This window comes from Xyrauchen texanus, chromosome 34, assembly GCF_025860055.1.
Source record: "Xyrauchen texanus isolate HMW12.3.18 chromosome 34, RBS_HiC_50CHRs, whole genome shotgun sequence".
In the NCBI taxonomy this organism is placed as follows: domain Eukaryota; kingdom Metazoa; phylum Chordata; class Actinopteri; order Cypriniformes; family Catostomidae; genus Xyrauchen; species Xyrauchen texanus.
The window spans coordinates 901,032-921,987 of NC_068309.1; the positions used below are offsets into that span (position 1 = coordinate 901,032).

Consider the following 20,956-nt stretch of genomic DNA (forward strand, 5'->3'; position numbering starts at 1 on the left):
GTCCGTCACTACCTGGTGGGCTGCAGTGGGGGAGAACAGGTTTTAAATATCTAGGGGTTTTTATAGGGACAGATGATTATAAGAAAAATAATTGGGAGGGTTTAGTGGAAAAAGTGTGTGCTCGGTTGTCTCACTGGAAATGGTTGCTACCCCAGCTGTCCTACAGGGGGAGAATCCTGGTATGTAATAACCTGGTTGCATCATCTCTATGGCACAAAATGATGGTTCTAGAGCCTCCAGATGACCTAGTAAGGAAAATTCAACAGCACCTGGTGGACTTTTGCTGGTCTGGTCAGCACTGGTTGAAGGCACCAGTGCTCTATCTACCGATACAGGAAGGAGGACAGGGACTAGTCGACATTGGATCCAGAGTCAAAGCTTTCAGACTCCAGGCAGCTCAGAGACTCTTGTATGGGGAAGATGTAAGCTGGGCTGGGATAGCCTGTGCCCTCCTGAAAAGAGCGGGCAACATGGAATTTGACCGGCACTTGTTCCTTATGGATACTACAAAACTAGACCTGTCAGGACTGACATCATTTTATAGATCAATGTTAAAATCATGGACTCTTTTCAGTTTCTCTCGGGAGCAAAATGAGACGAAGGGACTATGGCTGAGAGAAGAACCACTGTTTTTTAACTCTGCACTGGTTTTAGATCTTTTTAATTCAGATTCACTCAGAAAAGCATTGTGGACTGCAAATTTTACCAAAATTGGTCATTTTATTTCTGAGGAAGGATGGATTTCTGCCGACAATTTAGCTTCAAAAGTAAACATAAGATCAGTCCGGGTGGTAGAGAGACTGCTGACTCACTTTTACGAGTTTTTATCACCAGAATATAGACTGTCCCTAGAGACATCTCTTAGAGAGGAAGAAACTTATGTCTTCCCAGATCTAATTTTCTCTCCTGATTGGTAAGAAACAGAGAATGGTCTGCTTTCTTTTAAAACACCCCAGCTGGGATTTTTTAGAAAAGCTGGAAAGAAAGCCGTCTATATATTGTGTGTAAAGGTGTCACATCTTCCTCTGCTTCGGAGTGTGAGAGAAATGGCAAGAGATCTTTGGACCAAGTGATTCCCCTATAGGCTGCTGGAGGACCTTGTACAAACCTCCTATTGAGAAAAGAACTGGTGACCTGCAATGGAGGATTGTGCATGGTATAATAGCCACAAACAGACACAGAGCACACCTTTATCCTCAGGTCAGGGAGGGTTGTCCTTTTTGTGGAATACAAGAAACTGTTTTTCACCTTTTTCTTAATTGTGCGAGACTGCAACCTTTATTTTATAAAGTAGAAGAGTGGTGCCAAACCCTAGGGGAAGTTTTTACCCCGGCAAGGTTTATTTATGGACCAAAGTACAGCAGAAGTAGAATGGAGAGTCATGTTTTATTAAATTATTTATTTGGGCAGGCGAAGATGGCTATATGGTTATCCAGAAAAAATAAAATGAATGAAAAGGGTTCAACTGATGTAATGTTAATACTAAAGGGATTAATAAAAGCCTGCATTAATATAGAGTTTAGCTATTATGAATTGATAAGCAACTTGCAAATGTTCAAACATAAATGGGGAGTAAACCAGTGTGTATGTGATATTGTCCTTGATGATTGTTTGCATTTTTATATCTGAGAAATGCTGCTTGTAAAAACTACACTCATATTTATGTGATTATTTAAAAAAAAAAAAAATTTCATATTTTTTTTTAATCTTTTTGTAATAAAGAGACCTTAAAAGTCAAAGTCTCTCTCTCTCTCTCTCTCTCTCTCTCTCTCTCTCTCTCTCTGTGCGCATGCGCGGAGTGTTCGGGAGGAGTGTGTGAGTGACTGAGCGGTGTGTTTGAGTGAGTTTCATACTTTTTCCTTTTTTCTCTTTATAGATTAAGGTACATATTGGTTCTGCAGTTTTTTATTTTTCTGACTTCGTCAGCAAAAAAGTGCAGCAATGGGGTCGAATTCTGATGGATTTGCGTCCTTGACCGCACGCCACGGGTGCAAATGTTTATCAGACGAGACGGTGTCAGTGGAAGATTGTTTAGTTGCTGTTGGTAATGCAGTTGGTGCGGTGAACATCTTATCTGCATCGCGAATGAACAAGGCAGTTGTTATTTTTCTGAAGGAAACGTTTATGGTTGATGATTTGGTTGAACGTGGATTATCAGTGAGAGATACATTTATTCCGGTTTTGCCGCTGTCCAACCCCGCGAAGAAAGTTATCCTTTCAAATGTACCTCCGTTCATTCCAAATGATACGCTTGAGCGCATTCTGGCGCGTTACGGCAAATTAATGGGACCGATCAAAATGATTCCGCTTGGTTTAAAAAACCCGGAATTAAAGCACATCATGTCATTTAGACGTCACACGTTCATGATTTTAAATTTTGAATTTCAAAATCTGGAAGTTGCTGTAAAACTGACATCGAATGGGAAAAATTATACGATATTTATCTCTGTTGATTCAATGAAATGTTTTACATGCGGGAAACAGGGCCATGTAAGACAGTCGTGTCCTTTAAATATGGAGGCTGAGAAGGAGAGTAATTCTGTAACGGAACAGGTGAATACCGCTGCGGATAATAAAAACATTGCAGAAAGTACGTCTACTGACAATGTACAACTAGATCAAACTGCAGTTTTATCTAATAGTGGAGAGGGTTCTGGTGTGCTTGCACAAGATTGTCCCACTGTAGATACAGACGGAGCCCCCGTCATTAGTACACATGAAGATGACAATGCTCTTGTTGTTGAGGAGCTCATTGCTTCAGGGGTAGTTAGTGATGCAAAATACTCAGAAAAGCAAAGTGAGCCTGAATACTTGCCTGTCCAAAGCAGCAGCCTGTTACAGGATGATATAGATCTGTTGTCACAGAGAACTGATGACTTATCAGAGATTCTGAAAGTGAATGTCCAGGTACTGAAGAACATGATGCCAATTCACAAGGAAATTCTGTGGGGAATTTTCTTATTCCCCATTTAAAACCTCCTTTTTACACAGTTCAAGAGTTGAGCAATTTCCTAGACGCTACTAAAAATCAGAGAAAACCCAAATTGGATAAACACTTTCCTGATTTAGAACTTTTTGTGGAGTCTGGTGCCATTGCCATGCGAAAGGCGACCTTGGAGGAACTAGATCAACCAAAACGCTACAGGCTTAAAAAACTTGTTAGCACGGTTAGAAAAAGTCTAAATTCGCGTCTGAAAAAACATTGATTTTATGAAAAGTGTTAAAAGGCAGATGTGGTGGGTTGTTTTATACCCCTTTATTATTCTTGTCATGACTTTTTTTAATATTGGGTCTCTAAATATTAATGGTTGTCGTAGTTCAGTAAAAAGAAATGATCTTTTCAATTATTTAATTCTTAAAAAGGCTGATGTGATCTTCAGGAAACGCACACAGATTTGCAGAACCAGTCACAGTGGTCTAGTGATTGGAAGGGTAATGTTCTTCTGAGCCATGGCACAAACGTGAGTGCAGGGGTAGCAATTTTGTTTTCACCCCGGGTTGGTGGTATTTTAAAGAGTTTTGAGATAATACCAGGAAGAATATTACGAGTAGATGTTACTTTAGGTGACACAGTTTTTTTCTCTGTTTAATGTGTATGCTTCAAATTATGGCCGGGAGCGCATCACTTTTTTTGAAAAACTATCAGATGCATTATCACACTGTCCCCGGGATAATATTGTTATACTGGGGGGTGATTTTAATTGCACTTTAAATCAGAAATTGGATCGGAATCATAATGAACCACATCCTCCTTCAGCCAAGATTCTGAAAAGTGTAATTGATTATTATAATTTTGTCGATTTGTGGAGAGATGCATTTCCTGGGCATCAAGAAATTTCCTTGATCGTTTTTATACTGAATTATGTAATAGGGGAAGGTTTTTTAGGAATTCTATTTCGCCCACTTTTCTCTCAGACCATCATTATATTTGTATGGCTATTTCTGTTGAGACCACTAAATCCTATAAATCACTTTGGCACTTTGATAACGGTTTACTTCAGGATCACTGCTTTGTCCACTCTTTTCACCTCTTTTGGGATTCTTGGAGAGAGGAGAGAGCAAATTTTCCATCCTTAAGTCAATGGTGGGATGTCGGCAAGGTGCAGATAAAAATATTCTGCCAGCAGTTTACTGCACATACCAGGGGTGCCCTAGTGGAGAAAATGAAAGCCATTGAACAAGAAATCCTTGGAGAAAGCAGTCACAGTGCCACAGGATCCATCTCCACTGACTCTTTTGAACAAAAGAAATTTCTGTTACGCAGCTTGGTGGAAGAACAAGGAAAAACTGCCCTTTTAAGGGCAAAGTTCACCCGCCTAAATAATATGGATTCTCCTACTGCTTTTTTCTTTGGACTTGAAAAAAAGCCAATGGCGCATAAGCATCTTCATCAACTGAAGCTTCCAGATGGTAGAATATTAACAACACAAACAGAAATGAATGCTTTTGCTATTTCCTTTTATGAAGATTTATACCGTTCAGAGCCCTGTAATGGAGTAGAAGCTGATGTTCTTCTGAGTGACTTGTCTCAATTATCAAACAGGGACAAGATGGATCTTGAGAGCCCTTTGACAATGGCTGAACTTTCGAGAGCTGTCCAGGAGTTGAATCCTGGAAAATCACCTGGTTTGGATGGTCTTTCATCCGAGTTTTATAAATCTTTCTGGAACTTAATTGGCCAGGATGTGTATGATGTTTTGGCAGAAAGCATTGAAAGAGAGACCCTTCCTCTAAGCTGTCGGAGAGCGGTTTTAACTTTGATCCCCAAAAAAGGAGACCTTGGTTGCTTAAAGAACTGGCGCTCCGTCTCCTTGCTGTGCGTTGATCTAAAAATCTTTTCGAAAGCCTTAACCAACAGATTGAAGAACTGCATAGAAACTGTTATTCACAACGATCAGTCTTACTGTATTCCTAACCGAACAATATTTGACAACCTTTTTTGGTTAGAGATATAATTTCAGTGGCAAAAGGCATAACTTGGACATTGGTCTACTTTCTTTGGACCAAGAAAAAGCCTTTGATAGAGTGGACCACTCTTATTTATTTAAGACTCTTGAGGCTTTTGGCTTCGGTCATCATTTTGTGTCTTTTATCAAGCTCATGTACAGTGATATTTATAGCATGTTAAGAGTAAATGGAACATTAACTAGACCTTTTTCAGTGACAAGAGGAATAAGACAAGGGTGTCCTTTATCAGGTCTACTCTATTCTATTTCTATTGAGCCTTTTTTAAGTCAGTTGAGAAAAAGATTATGTGGTATTGGTGTTCCTGGTTGCCCCAAAGTACCCCAAGTAAAACTTTTAGCAAATGCAGACGATGTAACTGATAATTAGAAACTCAAATGATATTGAAAATATTATTTCGTGTTTGAATATTTTTCAGAAAGCTACCTCTGCACGCATAAATTGGGAAAAATGTGCTTCTTTGTTAATGGGAGATTGGCATAGTTCAGGACCTCCTAATTTACCAAATCATTGTAAATGGGCACAGGATGGTTTAAAAGTTCTTGGTATTTATTTTGGAACTGACCTGTACATGGAGAAGAACTGGGAAGGAGTGGTTGACCGGGTTATTGGTAAAATCCAAAAGTGGAAGTGGATTCTCCCACAGCTTTCATATAGAGGGAGATGCCTGGTGATCAATAATCTGGCCGCTTCGATGCTGTGGCATAAGGTTACAGTGTTAGATCCCCCTAAAGAACTGCTTTTAAAGGTTCAAAAGGCATTTGTTGATTTCTTTTGGAATGGCTATCATTGGCTTCCTCCTGGAGTGCTGTATCTTCCGTTGCAGAGGGAGGTCAAGGCCTTATACATGTTGAATCCAAAATTGCAGCAATGAGACTACAAACATTGCAAAAACTGCTGTACTGCTCTGATGGTATGCCATGGATTGATTATTGTTTGTATATTCTTAAAGAACTTGGAGGAACAGATCTTGACAAAGAGCTGTTCTTAATTGAGAAGCCTTGTGTTAAAAATGTGTATGGTTCTTTTTTCAAGTTCTATGAATCAATTTTTCAATCATGGAGTTTGTTAAAATTTTCAAGAGTGGGTGATGAAAATTATGGATGTGCAGAACCTTTGTTTTTTAACCCTTTTTTAAGCTACAGCCTCCATTATCGGGTTCTGTAATTGAAATGTTTCTAAATGCTGGAATAACTAGAGTTATAGATCTGCTTGATATAACAAGAGGTCAGTGGCGAACGGCTCAGTCACTGGCTGACCAGGTTGGGTTGAGGTCAGTAAGAATAGTGGAAAGCGTAGTTAAGAGCTTTAAGGCCTGTTTCCCCCCAGATTTCGCAGCATTTGTAGATTCTGCTTTAAATAATGGCTTGTTATCTAAGACTTTTCCGGCATTAAAAGTTGTTCCTAAAAATTTGGAAATTGAAGAGAACACTAAGGTTCTTTTGTTAAAGGGGTTTGAACTTCTGGATTTCCAAAGTATGGGGAAGAAAACTGTTTATTTTGTTTGTGTTAAATCGGCACACTTTGGACAGTTGAAGGAAAGGGTAGACACTAAATGGAGGATGTACCTTTCAGTGCCCAGAGATGTGGATCCCTCATGGAGGCTGTTGTACAAGCCTCCGATCCAAAAAATAGTGTGGAGATCTAGAGTGGAGAATACTTCACAGTGTGTTGGCTACAAACAACTTTGTTTCTAAATTTAATGAAGTGGTTTTACCTGAATGTCCTTTCTGTAAGGCTTCTGATACTGTTTTTCATTTATTTTGTGAGTGTTCAAGGCTGGTTCCACTTTATGTACTTTTGGAAAAACTAATTATGAAATTGGGTTTTTCTTTTACAAACACCCTTTTTATTTTTGGTTGCAAGTATAAACAATCATGGCGCGAACAGTGTGTGCTTGGCAATTTTTTAATGGGCCAAGCCAAGTTAGCAATCCTGAAAACACATCAATGTAAAAATGCTGCTCAAGATGTTGATTTGTTGGTTCATTTTAAATCATTGGTAGAATTTAGGGTTGCTATTGAATTTGCATATTACAAACAAATTGATAATGTACCTTTTTTTACAATGAGGTGGGGCGTGAGAGATGCTTTAGTGACAATTAGTGAGTTTGGAAATTTGGTTTTTAATTGGTAATTTTTTTTTTTGTGTTTTGTATATTATTATGTGTGTGTTTTGTATATTAGCTCTGTAATGTTTTGGAAAATGGGGTAAATTAAAAGGGTTTTAAAAGTCAAAAGTCTCTCTCTCTCTCTGTGTTTGTGTGTGTGTGTGTCTCTCTTTCTCTCAATTCAATTAAATTTAATTTGTTTTATTGGCATGACAAAAGTACATTTTGTATTGCCAATGCTTCTCTCTCTCTCTGTGTGTGTGTGTCTCTCTCTCTGTGTTTGTGTGTGTGTGTCTCTCTCTCTCTGTGTGTGTGTCTCTCTCTCTCTGTGTGTGTGTCTCTCTCTGTGTGTGTGTCTCTCTCTCTCTCTCTCTGTTTGTGTGTGTGTGTCTCTCTCTCTCTGTGTGTGTGTCTCTCTCTCTCTCTGTTTGTGTGTGTGTGTCTCTCTCTGTTTGTGTGTGTGTGTCTCTCTCTCTGTTTGTGTGTGTGTGTGTCTCTCTCTCTGTGTGTGTGTCTCTCTCGCTCTCTCTCTCTGTGTGTGTGTCTCTCTCTCTCAATTCAATTCAAATGAGCTTTATTGGCATGACTGTATACAGTGTACAATGTTGCCAAAGCATTGAGTAATAAACACATTACAAACATAAAAACAACAACATGTATATACAATAAATGAATAATAATGATAATAATAAACAAATAAAAATAAATACAAATACAAATGACAAAGTAAAAAACAGAGAGCAATGAGGAAGGAAGGAGAAAAAAGTCAATTAAAATATGTGTTTGAATAGAGGTGTAATAAGATGAGGGGTCAGTCTCTCGCCCTCATGTGATGACAGGACGACACATACTGCGCTGCAGCTGAACACACTCGACTTTCTCTCCCATTAGATACGAGAGTTTGTCTACGTTATTTATGTCCTGGAATTCAGGTAGAATATGAGCTATTTTTGTAAAGTGTGTGTTTCTAATGGTCTCATATTTACTGCAGTGAGTGAGGAAGTGAAGTTCATCCTCCACAACTCCTTCAGTGCAGTGTGAACACAGTCTGTCCTCTCTGGGTCTCCGGTTCTGTCCGTGTCGACCCGTCTCTACAGACAGACTGTGCTCACTCAGACGATACTTTGACAGTAGCTTTCTTTGTCCATAATCTTTAATATGGATCAAATATGGTGCCAATTTATAATCCGTCTTAATTCTGTGGAAGTAGTTTAATTTATGTACTTGTGTGACTTTGTGCTGCCAATCGTGAATGTATTCTTCCTGCGTTATTCTGTCTGTCTGTTTCAGTTTGGCCAATCTGAACTGGATGGAGGAATTTAGCTGATATTTTTGTACTAAATAGTGCATGGGGTCACTCTCTGGGTGTCCTGTCCTGTGTGTAAAGGCACAGTGATGGTAATTATCTGGAGGTGCGTCTGACAAATGGAACCAGAATTTAGCTGCTCTCTTCTGGATTTCAGTGAGGAGAGGGAACCGGCCCAGTTCTGCTCTACAGCCCAGATTCGGGGCACTTCTGTGAACTCCCAGGATGTTTTTACAGAATTCTAGGTGGAAAATTTCAACAGGGCTTTTGTCCCAAGATTCATAATTTAATTTATATTTGAGGCCCCAGATTTCACAGCCATATAGGAGTATAGGTTTGATGATGCTCTCTCTCTCTCTCTCTCTCTCTCTCTCTCTCTCTCTGTGTGTGTGTATCTCTCTCTCTCTCAATTCAATTCAATTCAATTCAAAATTGCTTTATTGGCATGACCGTACACAATACAATATTGCCAAAGCTTGGAATACATAGAATAATTATAAAGACATAAAAAATAATAAAATATTATAACATAACTTACATTTATATGTACAAATTAAATTAATTGTACAAATTAACAGTGTAACAAATAAAAAAAAATAAAAAAAAATAATTAGAACACAGTCTCTCTCTCTCTCTGTGTGTGTGTGTGTCTCTCTCTCTCTCTGTGTGTGTGTGTGTGTGTCTCTCTCTCTTTCTCTCATTTTAGGTGTCATTTTAGGCTCCTCCCCCCAGTTTAGGAGGTTTAAACTATAATCTGGATTTGGAGGGCGATAATTAGGGAGAGAGAAGCTGCAAGAGAGTTCAGATGACATCACAGTCTTCTTTAATGCAAATGAGTAAAATATTAGTTGTATTAATATTATTATGATGTTTATGAATGTAATGCATCAGTCACTGTGTTTACACATTTATACAGTAAATAACACAGTCAGATCATTTGATATGAATCAGTGTGATATTAAATATATACAGTATAAATGTAACGTATGACCTTGTCCTGTTTTTCTGTTTCCCCTTTGTCTTCCATTTTGATACTTTCGTCACTCCATAGTTTTCACTTTTGAACCTTCTGTACCTCCACAGTCTTGTTAGCCATCGTGTTCATTGTTCATTGTTCTCACCTGTCCTCGTTAGTTTCTCATTGGTTTCTGTTCATCACCTTATCATGTTATTTTGAGTTCTGTTTGTTCATTGGTCCCTTCTTGTATTTATACCCTGCCTTTTCGTTCAGTCACTGTCGATCGTTGTTTGTTGTTATGAATGTTAGTTTATGTTGTAAGCCTGCTCTGTGTTTCCTGCCCTTGTGCTCTGTTCATGTTTATTTCCCCATCGCGGGTGTTCCTTTGTGTTTGTTTAATTAATAAATATACTGCGTTTGGATCCTCAACCTTGTCTCCCTCGTTGTCCCTGCTAATTCGTAACAATAAATGAACATGTTTCACTGCATTAATGACTATAAATCACTCAAATCAACATCTCTTGAATATTTATCCACACACACGTGTTATTAAAAACAAGTTTAAAAGTGATTTACAACAGGGGTGGATCTACCGGGGTGGCAAATGCCACTATCTTGCGTCAAAGCGGTACATCCACCGAGACTTGGCCACACGGAACATTCTAGTGGAGAGTGAATTTCGGGTGAAGATCGGAGACTTCGGTTTGACGAAGGTTCTTCCTCAGGATAAAGAATATTATACCGTTCGTGAACCGGGGGAAAGCCCCATATTCTGGTGAGATGTCCGCATGAGTTTGAGTTTATATTCATGTGTAGACATTGACGGTATATATTTATAGTAATTATTTCGAGCTTTAAGTTAAAGATGTTTGTGTGTTGTGATGAAGGTACGCTCCAGAGTCTCTGACAGAGAGTAAATTCAGCATCTCTTCAGATGTCTGGAGTTTTGGAGTTGTTCTGTACGAACTTTTTACATACAGCGACAAAAACTGCAGCCCTCCAACTGTAAGTGTCTCTCTCTCTCGCTCTCTCTCTCTCGCTCTCTCTCGCTCTCTCTCTCTCTCTCTGTGTGTCGTGCGCATGCGTGAGCGGTTGCTGAGTGAGCGTGGAGAGTGTGCGGTGAGTTCGAGTGTTTTTCTGCCCGCTGTGGCTTTTCCTTACTTGAACTTTGCTATTTTCTAAAAAAAAAAAAAAAACCTTTAATCTGCATTGAGTAGATAAAACTATATATTGTTTCACGGGTGTACCGGTGTATCACCAGGGGCATGGCAGCCCAAAGTGTTGATTCACTCGGTTCACTAACGCGGCGCCATGGGGTTAAAGTGGTGGCCGCTGCAAGTGTGGAAGATTGTATCTTGGCCATCGGTGAGATCGTTGGGCACAAGAGCATTCTTGCAGCATCAAGGATGAGCAACGCAGTTGTTTGTTTTTAAACACTGTGGAGAATGCAAATGTTATTGTAGAAAGAGGAGTTGTGATTCATGGCCTTTTTACACCTGTGCTTCCTCTTTCAACCCCTGCTAAGAAAGTAATTTTGTCAAATGTCCCACCTTTTATCAAAGACGAGGCTTTGACTAAAGAACTGTCACGGTTTGGGAAGTTGGTTGCTCCAGTGAAAAAGATCACGATCGGGAGTAAATCGGACTTGATCAAACATGTGGTGTCGTTCAGGAGATTCACTTATATGATCCTGAGTGAAAATAGAACAGACCTGAATTTAAATCTGAAAGTCAGATCTGATAATTTTGATTATACTGTCTATGTATCTACTGACACATTAAAATGTTTCGGCTGTGGAAGAAACGGACATTTGGCTCGCGCCTGTCCCGAAAACGAGAGTACACACGCGAAACAAGTCGATGAGAAGACAGTACAAGAAGAGTGTGTTACTGGTTCTTCTGTGTCAGTACTTTTGAATCCAGTACAGTCTGCCAAGCACACAATAAACACAGTGCCTTGTGAACGGATTGTTGAAACCGCTCAAAATATGGTTGAGATCAAAGAAAATAATGATACGGCTGATGATCAAATGAATGTGACCTTGCTTGAAAAATCCACTGTCATAGAAAAACCAATAGACACACAAAAAAGTTCGCTGAACTGCTTATCTGATATAGAACCTTTATCAGACAATGTACATTTGTGTGAGGTAGACATGGATCACGATGTCTTCAAAACTCCTGTTAAAAGAAAAAAGAAAGACAGAAAGGAAAATTCAAAACAAGCAAGAAAAGAACAAAAGAATGACACAGACAATGTTGACAGTGAAAGTGAGTTTTCTGACTCCAGTGTTTCAAGTTTTTCACAGAGTGAATGGAAATGTGATGACTATAGTGCTGATGAAATTAAGATGTTTCTAAAATTGACAAAAAATCAGAGAGGTGTACAGATTGTTGATTTCTTCCCAGACCTGAAACGGTTTGTGGTAAGCACTAGGAGTTTAATGAGTGAGGGTTACTTTCTGGATACAGAAGTATATCGACTGAAAAAAATTATGGCAAAATCCAAAATCAACTGAACAATAATGATGACAAAGTGGTATAATTATTTTATCTTCACTGGTTGTGGTTTTCTGTTTGGTTTTTATTGTTTTGTTTCATTTTTTTCTTTACTCATGGCAGATATCCGTATTGCATCCTTAAATGTAAACGGAGCCAGGGATGAAGTTAAAAGAATGCAGGTGTACTGAAACAATGAAACAGAAAAACTTGATGTTCTTTTTTACAAGAAACACACAGTGATGATAAAACGCTACAGACTGGACAAAAGAATGGAATGGTTGTATTTTTTAAGTCATAAAACTTCACGTGAGTGGTGGAGTTGCCATCTTGTTCGTGAAAAATTTTACTCCATGTTCTTTTAAAATAGAAGAAATCGTGAAAGGGAGACTCTTGAAAATTCAAACCATTTTTGAAAAATATGTTCTGGTTTTTATTTGTGTGTATGCCCCCACTTTACCTTTAGAAAGAGTGGCTTTTATGGATGTTTTATGCTCAACACTAGATAAATGTAGTAATGAAGAATATCTTTTCCTTGGTGGAGATTTTAATTGTGTTGAACAAAATATCGATCGCAACCACATAGAACCACACATGCCTTCCCGTAAGCGACTTTGTGAGATAATTGAAAAGAATGACCTATGTGATGTCTGGAGAAATTTAAATGGGACTTCAAGACAATATACGTGGGCCACGCCCATGATAATTTATTGTCTTTAGCGAGATTGGACAGATTTTACAGTTTCAAACATCATCACAGTGTTTTTAAGAGTTGTATAATAAATCCAGTTGGTTTTTCCGACCACAGTGTAGTTATTTGCAGTGTTTTTTAAATTCTGTGTCACCAAGGAGTGCATATTGGCATTTTAACACCACTCTTTTAAATGATGCTTCTTTTAAAGAGGCTTTTGCTTTTTTGGGAAAGTTTTAAAAATAAAAAGATTCTTTTTCCTCTTTGCAGAGTTGGTGGGATTTTGGCAAGGTCCAAATCAAACTTTTTTGTCAACAGTACACTCAAAATATCACAAGGGAGACAGCTAAGTCTATGAGAAATCTGGAAACTGAAATTCTGAAACTTCAAGATATGGCACAACTAGGTGGAAATAAAGCTTTTATTGATTCTCTTTTCTAAAGAAAACCGCTCTGTCTGACCTACAAGAGATGAAAGCACAGGGTGCTTTAGTTAGATCGCGTTTTAAGACCATAGAACAGATGGATATTCCATCAAAATATTTTTTCAGCTTAGAAAAAAAAATGGACAGAAACGTTTTATTCATTCACTGCTCTCTGAGTCTGGATCTTTATTATCAGGTTCAACAGAAATAAGAGAAAGAGCAGTCAGTTTTTATGAAAATCTTTATAAATCTGAATATAAAGAAGAGAAAGATATAGAACAGTTTTTCTTTGAAAAATTACCTAAAGTGTCAGAAAGAGCAAATATGGCACTTACAAAGCCTATTGGCTTAGAAGAATTATCTAAAGCTCTACAGGGCATGGAGAATGGCAAAGTTCCTGGATTAGATGGAATCCCTGTTGAATTTTACAAATCTCTTTGGTCAATCATTGGAGAAGATTTGCTAATTGTTCTCAATGATAGTTTAGCCAAAGGACTTTTGCCTTTGAGTTGCAGAAGAGCGGTTTTGACCCTTTTGCCTAAAAAGGGAATATTGAGCTGATATAAAAACTGGAGACCTGTATCTCTGTTGTGTTACGATTATAAACTGTTGTCCAAAACACTAGCTACCCGTTTGGGAAAAGTTTTAGCTGAAATTATCCATCCTGACCAGTCATATTGTGTACCTAAGAGGTCAATTTTTGATAATATTCATTTAATTAGAGATATGTTTGATGTTTCTAATATGTTTGGTCTTGACTTAGGATTGATTTCTTTAGACCAAGAAAAAGCTTTTGACCGCATGAGAACACAATTATTTATGGAAGACTCTCCAAGCTTTTGGTTTTAATTCTAAATTTTTAGCTTATATTAAAGTCTTATACTGTGATATTGAGAGTCTACTGAAGATTAATGGTGGCTTATGTGCTCCTTTTAAAGTGTGTCGTGGGGTAAGACAGGGTTGTTCTTTGTCAGGGCTATTATACACTCTTGCAATAGAACAGCTTTTAAGTGTTTTAAGGAGAGTTTTAGAAGGGTGTTTTTACCCAATTTTAAAACTTCTTTATGTCTGTCTGCATATGCAGACGATGTTATTATAATGACAAATAAGCAAAATGATATAGACTTACTTTTGATCGACATTAAAAGATTTTAGCCTAATTTCTTCTGCAAGGATTAACTGGAACAAAAGCGAGGCAGTTTTGATCGGGTCAATGGAAAAATGGAGTACCAAATCTTCCAGATGGTTTGCACTGGACAAGAAATGGTCTGAAGTATTTGGGAGTATTCTTAGGTAACGAAGTAGCAGCCCAAAAAAATTGGATAGGAACAGTCGAAAAACTAAAGAGCCGACTTGAAAAATGGAAATGGCTTGTACCAAATTTATCCTACAGGGGACGCACTTTAGTCATCAACAATTTGGTGGCTTCCTCTTTGTGGCACCGGATGGCTTGCATTGATCCACCAGCTAGCTTACTTGGGAAAATTCAGTCTGTTCTATTAGATTTCTTTTGGGACAAATTACACTGGATACCACACAACATTTTGTATCTAAAAAAAGAAGAAGGAGGCCAAGGACTTGTTCATATACAAAGTAGGACTGCGGCTTTTCGACTACAATTTATACAACGTTTCCTTACCAGCTCAGAAACTTTGGCTTGGAAATCAGTGGCCTGCACTATTCTTAAATCTGTTGATGAACTCTGTCTGGACAAACACTTATTCCTGGTGGATCCAAAAAACTCAGTACATCAAGACTTCCTGTTTTTTACAAAAATCTGTTTAGAATATGGGACCTTTTAAATTGAAAAGGACTGAGAGCACAGATTCTCTTTTTGGCTACTGGAAGAACCCATAATATATGGTGCCCGTCTGGATATTTTGGATATTTGTGGTCTACTAAATGGTGCGTGCATCAAATCTAAGATTGTAACATTGGGGAGTTTAATTAATGTGTCTGGTCCAAATTTTAAAAATGTGGAAGACGTAGCTGCCTCTTTAGGTGTTAAATCAATCCGAATTGTGGTAAAATTTCTTCAGAATTTGCAATCTGCACTCACAGTAAAAGAAATGAACATGCTGGACTTTTTTTTGCTGAGAAACATCTACCCAATGATAAAGATGCTTTCCCAAGGTGTTTTTTGTCCCCAGATATAGAAGAACACTCTGGAATTTTTTTGGAAAATGTACCAGACATGGACTTATATGAAGTCGGGGAAAAAGTTGTACAATGCTTGTGTAAAAGTTTTTAACAAAAAGGTCTGCATGGAAGAGTTGATTCACCTTGGCGTAAAATTTTTTCTGATAGAGATGTAAAACCGGAGTGGAGGGCACTCTATAAGCCACCATTAACAAAAAGAATTGGAGACTTACAGTGGAGAATTATACATGGTATAATTGCTGTTAATTCTTTTATTTCTATTTTAAATCCAAATGTTAATCATGAGTGTCCTTTTTGTTCCCAAAGAGAGACAATTTTTCATGTGTTTATGCACTGCTCAAGACTTAAGCCTTTATTTGACTTGCTGAAAGACATGTTCAGTTGTTTTGATGAAAATTTTACTGTGTCCATTTTTATTTTTGGTTTTAAATACACTCGAAGAAGACAACAAGAATGTCAATTAATCAATTTTATTATAGGCAAGGCAAAAATGGCAATATATGTTAGTAGAAAGAGAAAAGTTGAACAAAAGGGTGATTATGATGTTGTAATGATGTTTACAGCCATGATTAAATCGAGAATGTTAATTGACTTTTATTTTTATAAAGATTTGAACTGTATGGAAGTGTTTATAAACACATGGTGTTGTAGAGAGGTATTGTGTTCTGTGTTTGAAGATGGAATTTACTTTTCACATCTTTTATAAACATGATGTAATTTTTATTTTAATTTAAATGTTTTTAATTTTTCTGGAATAAATGTTTGTTTAAAAATCAAAATCTCTCTCCCTCTCTTTCTCCCCCGCTCCTCTCTTTCTCTCTCTCTTTTTCTCTCTCTTTCTCTCTCTCTTTCTCTCTTTTTCTCTCTCTTTCTCTCCCTCTCCTCTCTCTCTCTTCTCTCTTTCTTTCTCTCCTCTCTCTCTTTCTCCCCCTCTTTCTCTCTCTCTTTCTCCCTCTCTCTTTCTCTTTCTCTCGCTCACTTTCTCTCGCTCTCTTTCTCTCGCTCTCTTTCTCCCGCTCTCTCCCCCTCTCTCTCTTTCTCCCCCTCTCTCTCTCTCTTTCTCTCTCTTTCTCCCCCTCTCTTTCTCTCTCTCTCCCTCTCTCTCTCTCTCCCTCCCTCTCTCAATCACCCTCCCTCTCTCTCTCTCTCTCCCTCCCTCCATCAGACACATGATCATATTGTGTGTTTGTTTCAGGTGTTTATGGATCAGATGGGGGAGGATAAACAGGGTCAGATGATTGTTTACCACTTGATCGATCTGCTCAAACGAAACTATCGTCTGCCACCTCCAGACGAGTGTCCTGCTGAGGTAAATGCATGAACACCCCTTGACCCCTAACCCTACCTCATGAAGGTGCTGCTGCGGTTCTAACATCTCTTTCACGTGTTGTGTCTCATTCAGATTCACGCGCTGATGTCAGAATGTTGGGCGACCGAGCCGAGCGAGCGACCCACGTTCAAAACCCTCGCTCAGAGAATCGAGACGATCCAGGACCGCAGCGACGTATGACGTGAGCATCAACACGCCGGCAGATCAGACGCACCACCACTCAAAAGGTCACTGTGTCACCTGACGTTTAAAACGGGACGTTTGGACGTTTAAAACGGGAACATTTAAAAACCAGGAACATTTGAAGGCTTTTCTTTGTTTCTTCTTGAATATTCTGGCATGTCGTGTTCTCCACTACAGGATCTGACGCACCTTTCCTCAAGATCCTCATATAGGAGGAAGATCCTCTCTGTTCTGCTCTCAGTTCAGTTTTGTGCTGGTAAACAGCCTCTGGTGCTCATGTGGACTGTCTGTTTTTAGATTTGTACGTCTCATTTTTCATCCTCAGTGTGACGATCTGATCGGACTGTACAAACTCATTTTCTTTTGCAGACTTATAAAGTAACTAAAAGCAGATGATAAAATGATAAACTTGTTACAACATTTCAGGTCATGAAGATCCTCTTGCGCACAGGTCAGACTCGAATCTTCTTGTTTTTTGTGGTGTTGTGGTGCGACAGCTGCACACCCCATGACTGGAGGGCCATTTTTGTTGTTGTGTCTGCGACCGATCTAGTTCTTCTTTTTGCAGACTTTAAACTTTAAACAAGGGCGATGAGCTTCTGCCTTGTAGTGTGCACTGGGGTTCAAATATACACTGTCCATTATACACTTTCCAGTGGCTTTGTTGCTTAGCAACCGTTTCTTACATTTCCTACATTAACTTTAAACTTTCCTTGGATGTTAAATGAAAGACTGCATCAGTTTAATTCAACTTCCTGTTTGTTTATTTTTGTTTAATAGAGGTTTAGCTCTATTTAGTGTTGCTGATTGTTTTTCTATTAAAATAAATATTGTGTTCTCTTTGGTTGGGCTCTTGAACATGTTTTAGCATTTAACATTTTGGGGTAGACCTGACCTGCTAAAGAGAGACTGACTCCATCCCTCCAGGGAAGGTGCCGCTCTCCTCTCCAGTAATTTGGCTCATAGTCTTAATAATGATAGAATTTAAAAAAGTAAGATAAACATCATATAAAAATTGGGCTACTAAACTTTAGATCTATTTCAACCAAAGCACTAATTGTTAATGAAATGATTACAGATCATAGATTGGATGTTCTCTGTTTGACTGAAACCTGCTTAAACCGGATGAATATATTAGTTTAAATGAATCTACTCCCCCAGGTTATTGTTATAAACACGAGCCTCGTCTGAAGGGTCGAGGAGGAGGTGTTGCTACAATTTACAGTGAAGTTTTTGCTATTACTCAGAGGATGAGGTCAGACTCGAATCTTCTTGTTTTTTGTGGTGTTGTGGTGCGACAGCTGCACACCCCATGACTGGAGGGCCATTTTTGTTGTTGTGTCTGCGACCGATCTAGTTCTTCTTTTTGCAGACTTTAAACTTTAAACAAGGGCGATGAGCTTCTGCCTTGTAGTGTGCACTGGGGTTCAAATATACACTGTCCATTATACACTTTCCAGTGGCTTTGTTGCTTAGCAACCGTTTCTTACATTTCCTACATTAACTTTAAACTTTCCTTGGATGTTAAATGAAAGACTGCATCAGTTTAATTCAACTTCCTGTTTGTTTATTTTTGTTTAATAGAGGTTTAGCTCTATTTAGTGTTGCTGATTGTTTTTCTATTAAAATAAATATTGTGTTCTCTTTGGTTGGGCTCTTGAACATGTTTTAGCATTTAACATTTTGGGGTAGACCTGACCTGCTAAAGAGAGACTGACTCCATCCCTCCAGGGAAGGTGCCGCTCTCCTCTCCAGTAATTTGGCTCATAGTCTTAATAATGATAGAATTTAAAAAAGTAAGATAAACATCATATAAAAATAGGGCTACTAAACTTTAGATCTATTTCAACCAAAGCACTAATTGTTAATGAAATGATTACAGATCATAGATTGGATGTTCTCTGTTTGACTGAAACCTGCTTAAACCGGATGAATATATTAGTTTAAATGAATCTACTCCCCCAGGTTATTGTTATAAACACGAGCCTCGTCTGAAGGGTCGAGGAGGAGGTGTTGCTACAATTTACAGTGAAGTTTTTGCTATTACTCAGAGGATGGAAAATATGTTAAAGTCTTTTGAACTAATAATGCTTAATGTGACACCATCAGATATAAATATATAATCTGTCGTATTTTGCCATATTCTGATTTCTAGTAGTTACTATAGATAGAGCTTTAATTGTTGGTGACGTCAACATTCACATAGATAATGAAAATGATACATTGGGATTAGCATTTATCGATATTCTCAACTCTCTTGGAGTCAGACAAAATATAACAGGACCAACTCATCACCATAATCATACGCTCATATGTTGATAATATAGAAATTCTGCAGCAGAGTGATGACATCTCGGATCATTACCTGGTCTCGTGTTTGCTGCGATCAGCTAATGTTACTCAAGCTACACCACGCTATCGTTCAGGTAGAACTATTCTTTTGACCACTAAAGATAGCTTCACTAATAATCTTCCAGAATTGTCTGACATACTCAGTAAGCCATAAAGTCTAGAAGCACTTGATGTAATAACAGAAAATATAAATACAGTCATCTCTAGCACTCTTGATAGTGTCACCCCCATTTGATGAAAGAAAATTAAAGAAAAAATCCCTTGGTACAATGATCACACTCATGCTCTCAAGAGAGCAGCTCGGAAAATGGAGCGCAAGTGGAAGAATACAAAATTAGAAGTATTTTGCGGTGCATGATGGATAGTGTCTGTAGCTACAGACAGGCACTATAAGCTGCCAGTTCAGCATATTTTAGTAAACTCATAGAAAATAACCATAACAATCCTAGGTGTTTATTCAGTACTGTGGATAAATTGGTTGGGAATAAAGCCTTGATTGAACTAGGTAATGTGTCATAGCACAATACTAATGACTTCATGAATTACTGATAAAATAGAAATCATTAGAAATAAAATGAGAATTATGCAATCATCTGTCACAGCAACTCAGAAAACAGTGTCTGATAATTTTCCTCATGAGCAACTTCAATCATTCACTGTCATATTTCACATGTATGTTAGATCCAATCATTCACTGTCATATTTCACATGTATGTTAGATCCAATCATTCACTGTCATATTTCACATGTATGTTAGATCCAATACCAACTAAGCTCTTAAAAGAGGTATTTCCTGTAACCTCAGAACCTCTTCTTTTTAAGTTATAATTTTTTTTGATTGATTCCATTTACAAATTTAAACAAACAACACAAGAAAACACTAAATACACTTTTAACAATTATGTGCCCCCCACCCCAATCCAACATACATCCCAGTGGTCAAACATTGAATCAAAACAGACACACACATATAAACAAACAGTCCAAAGAAAATACTCAATGACATAACAAAAACATACATAATTAACCAACATAAAAGAAAAAGAGTTCCCTGGCAACCTTCTAAAAAGCATAAATGCCTCAAGTCTTCCCATATGCACCCAAACTGCCCAGCCATCTATGTGACATCTCTTCAAAAGCCACCACTCTACCCAACTCGGTGCACCATTCATGAGATGACAGGGCATCAGCCGACTTCCATCCCCTTGGCATTACCTGCCTGCCGATCATTATGCTTGATATGTTTATTCATTATATTAATACCTGCCCCATCACCCAAAATACAACATCTGGGGCGAAATAAAATCTGAGTGCTCAAGACCTCACAAATAAAGTTCTGAACCTTTGACCAAAACTCTTGAATCTTAGTACAGGACCAAAAAACATGGGCTATGTCCACATCCTCCAACTGGCATCACCAGCAAGTAGGTGTCTTTAAGGCCAAGCCTATACAATCTGGAGGGAGTCCAAAAAACCTGATGCAGAATCGTACATTTTATTAAAACAATAATAATTATAGAGAGGACGTGACACGAGGAGGCTAGAAGCTGCTTAATCCTGAGCTCGCACGCGTTGAGAGAATTATCCTATTAAACGAATATAAGATGGTCAGTTCTTTTAGAGATTTATATCCTGATTGAAGCCTAATGAGTAAAATGTCGAAACAGTTGAAAAACTTGAATGCTGGAGACATTAAGAGACATTTGAGATCACAGACTTCTGAACTGCCTCAGGATAGCGAGAGTTTCTCCAGGCGTGTCCAGAGAATGAAGTGTCACAAAACATAGTGAATATTTACACGATGTTGAAGAAAATCTCAGATGATATGGGGGCATTGAAGATATTCACCGAACTACAACTTCTGCTGATCACGCAGAAGTTGACATATCCGATGAGCGCGTGAACACAATGGCCAATCAGAGGTATTTACGAGTCCACTCAACAGCTCAAAGCGTCACATTTTTTAAATTTCAGAACCG

The 20,956-nt window shown here is 38.2% G+C and overlaps 1 protein-coding gene across 1 annotated transcript; it reads left to right on the plus strand.

Moving 5' to 3' along the window:
• The first annotated feature begins 2,514 nt into the window (after positions 1-2,514).
• LOC127627332 (tyrosine-protein kinase JAK2-like) lies at positions 2,515-17,448 on the plus strand. The gene is made up of 6 exons (XM_052103680.1): positions 2,515-2,590; positions 2,687-2,907; positions 9,921-10,114; positions 10,227-10,344; positions 16,308-16,421; positions 16,515-17,448. Exons 1-6 carry the CDS (start codon positions 2,515-2,517, stop codon positions 16,620-16,622), a joined length of 831 nt encoding a protein of 276 aa, XP_051959640.1. The 3' UTR covers positions 16,623-17,448.
• The last annotated feature ends 3,508 nt before the right edge of the window (positions 17,449-20,956 follow it).